This window comes from Phoenix dactylifera, chromosome 1 (genome assembly GCF_009389715.1).
Source record: "Phoenix dactylifera cultivar Barhee BC4 chromosome 1, palm_55x_up_171113_PBpolish2nd_filt_p, whole genome shotgun sequence".
NCBI lineage: Eukaryota > Viridiplantae > Streptophyta > Magnoliopsida > Arecales > Arecaceae > Phoenix > Phoenix dactylifera.
In genome coordinates this window covers 30,477,304-30,487,144 of record NC_052392.1, presented here as the reverse complement: position 1 = coordinate 30,487,144, position 9,841 = coordinate 30,477,304, and the positions used below count along the sequence as shown (strand labels likewise).

The 9,841-nt window shown below is 36.9% G+C and overlaps 1 protein-coding gene across 2 annotated transcripts; it reads right to left on the bottom strand.

Annotated features, from left to right (window-relative positions):
• Positions 1-942: 942 nt before the first annotated feature.
• Positions 943-9,841, bottom strand: LOC103704319 (adenine phosphoribosyltransferase 2). Of its 2 annotated transcripts, XM_008787551.3 has the most exons (7): positions 9,535-9,837; positions 9,276-9,386; positions 6,471-6,563; positions 5,128-5,277; positions 2,789-2,847; positions 1,473-1,543; positions 943-1,281 (listed from the first exon to the last, which is right to left on the bottom strand). In XM_008787551.3, exons 1-6 carry the CDS (start codon positions 9,617-9,619, stop codon positions 1,487-1,489), a joined length of 555 nt encoding a protein of 184 aa, XP_008785773.1. In that variant the 5' UTR covers positions 9,620-9,837; the 3' UTR covers positions 943-1,281; positions 1,473-1,486. The 2 variants fall into 2 exon arrangements, with proteins under 2 accessions (XP_008785773.1, XP_026659339.1); XM_026803538.2 differs by lacking the exon at positions 2,789-2,847 and having other exon boundaries at positions 9,535-9,841.

Below are 9,841 nucleotides of genomic sequence, written 5' to 3'. Positions count from 1 at the left end.
TTGCTTGCACGTACCAAATTATTTTTGTAATTAATAACAGACTGATCAGTGGACTTGCGCGGATAAGCTCACAAGACAAGGAACATAATTTCCATTTCTAGTTGCTCCTCTTGTTAACTCCTATTTTGCCATTGAATCTTTGAGCTTACATCAATTATGATTTAAGATGTCACGAGCTACTATGAATTAAAATGAATTTTCTCACTATTTTCTCAAATTCATATCGTTGCATTAGATTCCTACCTCTCCAAGTCATGAATAACGTCGACTAACATTCCTTACCTAAAGCCGCTGTGCCAAGCGAGCCCAGTTGCAAACATAATCTCAGCATAATATACCTCATATCAATCTTCAAAAATCATAAAATTCAATCATCATATTCAAAATTAATATTTATACCAAATCATAAAATTTTACTATTATATTATATTACATGTACTTTTTGATTTTTTTTTGTAATCATAAAATTTCATTATTATATTCTACTACATTTAGAATGTAAAGCACATCAGTAACAAAAAATTCTTTCAGATGCAACTGAAATTTTCCAAATGCAAAAAGGTCCACATACGTACAAACACGCAAAGTTGAGGAGATCCAAAAAATATAATTCTCACTGAAAAGAAAACCCAAAGGAATTCTCTTGAACTGCCAGAATTTGCAGTCCCTTCACCTTGGTTACAAGGCATAGGAAACAAAGAATATTTCAAGCTAGCAACCATCTACAGTGGCTTTGATCTCCTCGGGGAGACAAAATATTCTTCGCATATTACTGAATATTCACTTCATCAGCTTAAGAGGACAAAGTTGAGATGCTCAGGCTATCAACCAAGCATGCAAACATTTATACCTAAACTATATTGGCCCCTGAAGTTCCTACTAAGAATGTTCTAAAAGAAAATTCAAACATTCAGGATAAATGACATCCTGGCAAGAAAGAGGTGCATCACTGGGGTCTCCAACTAGAGCCTCAATAATGGGAATTTCTAAAATTTAAACGTGGACATTTATTCAAGTGCAGAGGGTGCATGTAAATCCATTTTGGCAACATGAAACTTAAGACCATGGAGAAGAACGCCGAAAATTATATAGAAGACATGCGGATTTGTCTACGGAACTGCAGTGCTCTCACAGGATCCTAAGAAGCTATTTTGTTTTTTTTTTCCTGTCTATCGTAATGGATAAAATGCTACAGCTGCTAGCCTCAGCAATGACTCGAAGATTTCGTTGCTACATCGGCTTGCAAACTTCTCAGAGCAGAGAATACCGACGCAAGTTTACCTGGCAAACAAGGTAGAAACAACCAGATTATAAGCATGCAGAATTCGTCTATGCTTCTATGCGTTAAAACAATCGAGATATTTAAGTTATGACTGCAACAAAGAATTAAGAAATAAATCCCGAACTAAGATCGCAAGCATGTAATCTTATTTTGCACTGGTCTTCAAGCGCAATAATATGACGATGCAAACCTGATTATGAAGTTTTAGCGACGGCACTCTACGAGTATATAAACAGGCTTTCCATTCAGTCTGCATCGGCCCTGTTAAATACAGAGCAATCATCAGGAAACCACTCAAAAAGATCATGTTAAGAATGTTCCATAATTCCAATATAAGCAACTTTTGAGTTAGGATACAGAATGCTATGAATCATTCCAACTAGAGGATGGTCTAGGAAAAATGAATCTCAAGCAACCTGAGTAATTGCAATTTATTAATTATAAGGGCCAGGAAACACAATCAAGAATATATCAGCACTATGCTAAAAATATCATATAATTTACAACATTAGATTCTACCAGCTGTGAAAACGTTTAAATGCCTTACAAGCATATAATTGAAGAAAGATATCAAGGAATGAGCTTATGGAGAAAGGAACAAGTAGCTTAATAGAGCAGGAAAGAGAGAACGCATAGATAACTACACTGCAAAGGAATCTCAGTAAACAAACATGGATACCCAAAGCATCAATTGCTCCCAAATAAAAGGTAAGAATTCATATAAAATTCAATGGTAAAGAAGGGGAAAAGCAAACTGGCATCTGATGCGGATACGAGGAGCTAGGCTAGAGTAAAATGAAAATAAATCAGGGGACTTCAGTAACCCACTCTTCCTTCATTACTTCAACAAGCCGATCAATGCTTCCTATAGAATTTTGTGTAAATTTCAGTTTGTATCTTGCATTGTCGACCAACAAGTTTTATCTCATCCATGTATGTCAAAACTATCTAAATCCTTATTTGCCAACATATACACAAAGTGCCATACCTATTACTGTAAATAGCATCCAGACCACAACAAGATTTCAAAAGATAGATTTCCAAGCATGCTATTGCAGATCTTGAGAAAATGGAATATATCATATTATTGTGTCTGAGTGGCAATGCTTTGGTATTGTACAGAATTGTCACTTTTGCAATCGCACACTTGCTTAATATATGATGCTCATCACCTTTGTTGTACCGAGCAAGCAAACAAACAAACATTAATGGCAGACACAAGTAGCTTATAAATAAACATTTGTTTTGGAAGAATATGAGTTTGTATAAAAAACAAGAAAAAAAATCTCCATAAACTAGCTCCTAAGACAGTTTTAACATTTGATATTTATCTTTCACCAGAACTATGGAAACAATAATTTAGCCATTGATACTAATGCAACTGTATGTGTTTAGCTGGCATTTTTTTAAACTAGAACAGTAAAACCAGAAATGGAATGAACAATAAAGGTCATTTATAAGATGGGTAGTTGAGTAATCATTTCGGAAACATGAAAAATAGAATACCTTAAATTTAGGTAACCCAACAACACATGCACATTCGACCACTTCAGCTCCAGCACGTTCTAGAAATGCACAGCATTGGAAGTGGATGAATATGACAATCAGAATAAACCAAGAGGGCAGTGAGCAAGCAGTTGACCAACAGCCACATATACACAACCATATATAATTGTAAACCAAGAGGCGAATGCAATATTTTTCACATAAACAAATAAAGTATGTTCAGAAAGAAAAAATTACTTGAAGCTTGTGCACTGCCATTAACCGATTTAGTGTTGCCAGTTTACCAAGCTGGTAAGTCTCTTGGTGGTTGCACAAAAGACCTGGGTCCAAATCCCACCTTCACCAGGATTTGCGGTGTTACGGGTGTTTGGATGAGGGGTACACCTTGTTTATAGCTCATTGCCTATGCACAGGTTCTATACAAGAAAAGAAAACAGATCTAACTTTTAAATAGTTAACATCATTAAATTTTCGACAATCCAAACACCTTAGGTACATTACAAATGTCCTTACAATTATATATGTACACTGCAGCGTCTTTTTTGAAGATTCTACTTTCTTGAACTTCAGCATCAGCAATGCAATGGTGATGTTTCTTTTTTACTTCCAACCTTCCAATTAATACCTGACGTAAACCTTATGTTATACCTAACAATGAGGGTGGACATCTTAGCCATTGTCACATTTATTGTATTATCAATTTTGCTTATCATTTTATACCTGTTGATCATTATGATGTCACAAAATTATTAGCTCTAACAGGAGAGACCACATAGGAACATCTGGGCACGGGATTTTGAATGGTTGACCACTAGATGTTCCATGCCCATTACCGCAGAGTCCTGGGGTCCCAAATTAAATTTGTGCTTGCATGGGAACAATATAGCAGAACTCTGCTCTCTCTAGTGTTATAATTGTCCAAATATATTTCATAGTCCTGATAGTATGTTTTGGAGAGAGAGGGAGGGAGGCCCATTACACTATAATTACCTAGGTCTCAGTATTTGGGATGCACCTGACTCACCCATGATTCGAGCCCACAACCTTTGGTTCGAACCCATGATTCGAACCCGATCCTACCTATTTGGATCAGGTTTGGATCAAGGGTTTTATTAGTTAAGATCAACTATGGGCTAGACTTCCTAATTTGAAATTTTAAATTGGTCAGATATGGGGCAAAGCTTTGAACCAATCCAATTCATGAGGTTAGAGGACTGAGACACGGCTCGGTCTCCCACGGGGGGCAGCGAATGAAGGGAAGCTCGAAGAGCTTTCTCCGCCAGCGGCTTATGTAGTGGTCGGCATTCCTATCGAATCACATCCGGCGATTCGCGTTACGAATCAATGCCCCGGAGTTTCATCCTTGCGCCGAGTAGTAAAGTTTCTATTTGGGTTGAAAAAATTAGGTTGGGTAGACTTGTAACCTTGGATAAGAATTTTTTGGGTGATTGGTCTTCTTCTTGATAGTGGTAGTTTAAATCATTTTGAAAATTAGCTGGTTAGAACTATAAATAGGCTAGCTTAGGTTTATTAGGGATTGCGTCTTGCAAATAGATTAGATTAGGGTCAAATTGGTGATCTGAAACCCATGGGTAGGTATGGGTTGAGATCTTGATCTGACGTTGGGTCAAATCCGGTAGAGCTCAAGGTTTTGCATGTTGGTATCCATTCTCGACTTGACTCGACCCATTGCCAATCCTAGTTGCTAGGTTCCTGTGCTATCATGGTTCCATTTAACTTCTTTACAAATCTGATTTTTCAACATAATTACTAGAAAACACCTAAAGTTGACAATTAGGATTTTTAGTTTACAGAATATCTATGTGAAAACACTTCATCATATATTTAGGCCATTATCATTGTGTTTGACTTGCACATCGGATTTCAACCATATGCTAATACTAGCATCGGTTCACCACTTATCACAATTTCTCATGTGGTAGATTTTGCTCACCATGAGTTTAGCAATTTGTTATCTACATGTTTATATTGAAGAAAGGGCGAACTTAATTAGAACAGCATGTAAAATATTGATAAGACATTCTGAACAAGGAATTATAAAGCTTATCATGTCAAGAATATCTCAAGACCAAGAATCATTTAAATTAAAAATTCTGCAATAACTTTAGCATGCAACTTGCAGATATAGCTACTTGATCACAGCATAATAATTAAACTATATTATCTTATATATATATATATATATATATATATATATATATATATAAGACATTCTGATATCAAAGAATCCTTGGCAGAACTAGCTGGTGGAAGTGGTTCAGCAACTTGCTTTCCACACAAATATGTCCTATCCCATAGATGGACTTTCACAAGCATACCTAGAAGTCGTATTGCTGCACAAAGCGTCCCACCAGTGGCAACTAGGTCATCAATAACCAATACCCGCTCCCCTGGATGAACAGCTCCAACATGCATTTCCAGGCAGTCAGTACCATATTCAAGCTCATAAGCTTCTGAGAAAACTTCACCTGTATGCCCTTGTGAATAGTTAGAACTACCAAACAACTGAAGTGCATATATTCAAATATACATATGTGTGTGCCTTGACACACTCCCTACCATTATAAAAAAAAAGGAACTTCATTAGAAGTTTGCTGAAACTAAAGTAGTTGAGTACTTAGAACATTCATATCTTGCACCTCAATGGAATGAAAAAAAAAACAAAGGATTTATTAGTATTGTTTCTGGTAGACAGATAATTTATCAGTATATCGGTACTTTTTCCTCGCATTTACCATAGGAAAGTGAGAATAAAGACTTGTCGCCCTTCAAGCAAACAGGGCATCAGTACAGTAGACTCAAGAAAATATGGTCATAGAACAAACAAGAGGAAGCAGAGATATAAAGAAGGAAAGAGAATGAAGCCCACTATCAAGACATCTGGAACTTAGAAAGTTAGCTCTTAGCGAAAGGAAACTGGGATAGATGCTAAAGAGAAACTTGACTGCAACTCAGGCAGCTCAAAAAAGGAGAGACGGAAACAATTGATGCCCATTTTACTCAGCCATATTAAGCTTTCAGTATGTTTTCACTGAAAGTTTTATTACATTATGAGTCTTTTTATTTCCATTTAAACTAGTGTTTGATGCAGTCATTACTTATATAGTAAGCATGCTTCGAATGGACTTGTGATAAAAGTTTTAATCTGAAGTTTCTTGCTTGCACCTACCATCTAATTTGTAGGTACACAGTTTTACAATTGCATTCCTATCATTTAAATGCCTCTCAGAATTTAACGTGTATGCTACAGCAGCTGTCCTTAATTTATAAGCTTGCATACTGAAAATTTACCAGAATATGGTGAAGATTAAGTGCGGAGGAAGTGATTTTAAAAATATTTATTGGAGGATAAAATGATCAAGATAAAGCACTCTAAATGAATATTCTTGCGAAAATTTTTATACAAGTAAAATGGCATGCTTCCAAATGCTTAGTCAGATAGTTGCCATTCATGTGAAATAAATTACTTAACATAATATATCTTAATTATATGTGATATAAGCTAAAACTAACACAATGCTTTTAAGCAATATAATAATAAAATAGGCTCCATATTCTTATGAACTACACTCACAAGAAAGACCACAAACTCTTAATTTTAATAAACAACAATATTCAAGTCAAATCAAATATGGTATATAAGAAAAGGGATGATGAATACCTGGCAATTTCTTAGGTTTACGCAATGGTATAAACTTTGCACCAATAGCTAACGCAATTGAGGGGCCAAATATGAATCCTCTAGCTTCAATTCCTATTGTAAGAGCGACATTTGATTAAGTAGCTTATATTAACTTTTGCATTAACAATCACCATATAAATAATAGGATCAAAAATTATTACTGAAAATTCAACTCGTGCAATGCACTTAAACATAATTCTACTTTGAACAAATCATGAAAGAGAGAAGGAAAATGATATCAACTGATAAACTATAAATACGCACTGTAATAATATTATGGAAAAAGAGAGAAACATTAAAGCCAAAAGACTTTTCCATAGTAAATAATGGTAGCTGTTAAAATATCCAGAAAGAAAAAAAAGGACTTGATAGAGACAATTCAAGCATCCCTATGCTCCATGACTAGAAAGAGCACATACTGGAATGATTAGAAACGCCAACCCCCATAAGACACAACCTATGTAGATCCAAGAAACCCTTCACCAAATCCATATAAGAGCCAAATCCACTAACAACATAGCAATGGATACCCTTCCACCCACAAGCCCTTTCATTAAGGGCCTGTTCTGTAACATTGTTATCTTTCTGTTTTTGTTTCTCAACAAATTAGTGACCTATCACACATTCACATGGAGATTGGTGAATATAGCATTTCCGCAAAATTACTTCTATTCCCTGTTTCTATTTTCACATTTTTTTGAAAGCAATAAATTTTTACTCATTGCTACCAAAAATTTCAGGATTTTATAAACAATTTTTTTAAAAAAGGGGTTTCATCATACATGGTCAATGTAGTTCGTTTTTCTTCTTGGAGTTTGAAACAAAAACAGAAAACAAAAGAGATACCAAACATGCCCTATGCTCGTAGTCATTAAGAAATTAAGGTACTAAATCAAGATATGGCTAACCCATACCCATATATCCACTGCGAGTTCTTGCTCGGTTCATTTAGACCCATCCATACCCCGAAAAGAACAAAAAGATTCTTAGTAAAAATCAATCTCACCTTTTAAAAAACATTGGAAAATCTGTTAGAAAACCTAGTTGACCATAACCAAGGTAAAAGACAAGGAGATAGAGGATATCCTTGTATTAGGTATAACAACCCAAGACCTCACCCAATATGGCTAGCCGGAAGGTATGATTTGGATTTCTTAGTCCTGTATTAGTACTCAAGATCTTCTCAGCGAATAACCAATGTGGAACTAAACGCACGCCCGCACGGGTCCTCACATACTCTCTCCGTTTAAGCTTTAACGTCCTCATCAGGCTAAGAGTTTCAATCCATTCAAATCTAATCACATGCACCACGATAGGCCCGTAGTCAGCCTCTATTTAATCCGTGTTGCAGTGTCCCCTAGTCCACAGACTACGGGCCGAGTTCGCTCTGATACCATTTATAACAACCAAGGACCTCACCCAAAATGGCTAGTCCGAAGGTATTATTTGGATTTCTTAGTCCTGTATAAGTACTCAAGATCTCTTCGGCGAATAACCAATGTGGAACTAAACACATGCTCGCACAGGTCCTCACATTTGGTCCTCTTAATTTCAAATATTCTATAATCATGGGCATCCAATACATACAAACAAATGCCACCATGATGATCCTTTCCCTAGTTCTGAGGTCAGGAGGGTTTTAACAACAATACCAACCTACAAGTACATATGAACAAGTGATAAAAATACAAGCATTCAGCTTTTGTATGGAGTGTCATATGCCTTTACCAAGCCCAATTTTCGGGTAAAACCTAGAATTAGATTCAGAGCTAGCATCAATAGGCTGCATGCAACCACTACACTGTAAAGAAAAACGGTTCCCACATGCTCATCTTGATTTGGCAAGATTAGTTTCCAACTCAAATGTTTAAAGAGAATAGCTAGCTCTCTTTGGATGACATAATAAATACATTTATAAGGCAATGACTTCAAAGTGAACAGACATTCAGCCATCTCATTCTTTGCTAATCAAGTATTGAAATTCTCAGTTAATCCCCATAATAGAATATCTCATTCCAATACTCAACCTTCAAGAACCCCATAAGGGACCCTTTTGGTGTTGCCATAGAAAGACCAAGAAAATAGCAGAGACAAGCCATCAAGCCCAAATGCTTTTTGCCACACCCCTATTTATCTCTGAAATTTCATTAATTTCAGTAGTAATGGTATCTAAAAATCCATTAAACTAACAACATATATCCCTAAGAAATTCACCAACCACGTCGTTGATCCCTGGATTTTTCTATGCAAAAACAACACATGAGCCCTACATTCTACCACAATCAGCTTGCCCCATATGAAGAAAACATATTAGTAAAGATGGAGCATGGCACAATCATATCATCCAAACCACTTGCAAACTTGCAAGCCTTCGATAGCCCCTGCAGCTTCGACGAGTCATATCCAACTCAGTGAGTCAACTCAGCTTCCAAATTAATCTGTTCTTGCTTGTGAACTAAGATTCCAGACCTCCACCCAACCAGCCCGGAAAAATTATTCCAAAGATCACGATCCAACTATAGGAAGAGAATAAAAATTCAGCAAAAAAAAAACACCAAGATTTTTTTTTTTCACAAACACTTGGATATATCAACCCCAAGCCTTCAACCCCAACAAAAATCCCAGCTTGGCCATGGAAGGAGCACGCTCAACAAAGTCGAAAAGTATTTCCCATCCATAAAATTTTATCCAATCATCCTAAAGAAAGGGTGGGAGGAGGGAGAGGGTGAAAAAAGAAAAAGAAAAAAAAATAAGAGCAAGAAGGAAAGGAAGAGGCCATGGTACCGGCGACGGCAGAGATTTCCATGTCCCGGTAGCGGTCGACGAAGATCTCAACTACGTCTTTGAATACTTTCGGGTGGAGCAGCAACGTGGTGATGTCGTTGAACATGATCCCTGTTCTCCCCAACCCACATACCCCAAACAACCCCCCCACAAAAAAAAAAAAAAAACACAGAAAGCATAGAGAAAATGGAGAGCGTCTCAAAAAGAACAAAGACCGAACCAAATCCAAACGAAGGAGAGCAAAGAAGAAAGAAGCTACCTGGCTTGGGAAAGTGGGGAACTACCCGGATGGCGGCCGAGATGGCCTGCAGCCTTGGGTCTACCCCGTTCTCCTCTTCCAACATATCCTCCTCCTCTTCTTCTCTACCCCTCTCTTCCCCTATTGTCCCTGTTTCTTCTGTCTCGACCAGCTTGCTTTCTCTCTATCTTCCACCGAGCACTGATATTGGGTGTGAAAATATATGGCTGTGTGTGTATATATAGGCGTCGTATTGCCCACCGAAGAAGCTTAGCTATCGTTATTCCCCCAAAAAAACACTGAACAGGAGCACTTACTCTCCCTGCTC

Coding starts and splice junctions, on each gene's coding strand:
- LOC103704319 (XM_008787551.3), bottom strand. CDS start 9,619: ATGTTGGAAGAGGAGAACGGGGTAGACCCAAGGCTGCAGGCCATCTCG. Junction 9,387..9,534: donor TCCCCACTTTCCCAAGCCAG/GTAGCTTCTTTC, acceptor TGGGGAGAACAG/GGATCATGTTCAACGACATC. Junction 5,278..6,470: donor TAAACCTAAGAAATTGCCAG/GTATTCATCATC, acceptor AAGGGCATACAG/GTGAAGTTTTCTCAGAAGCT.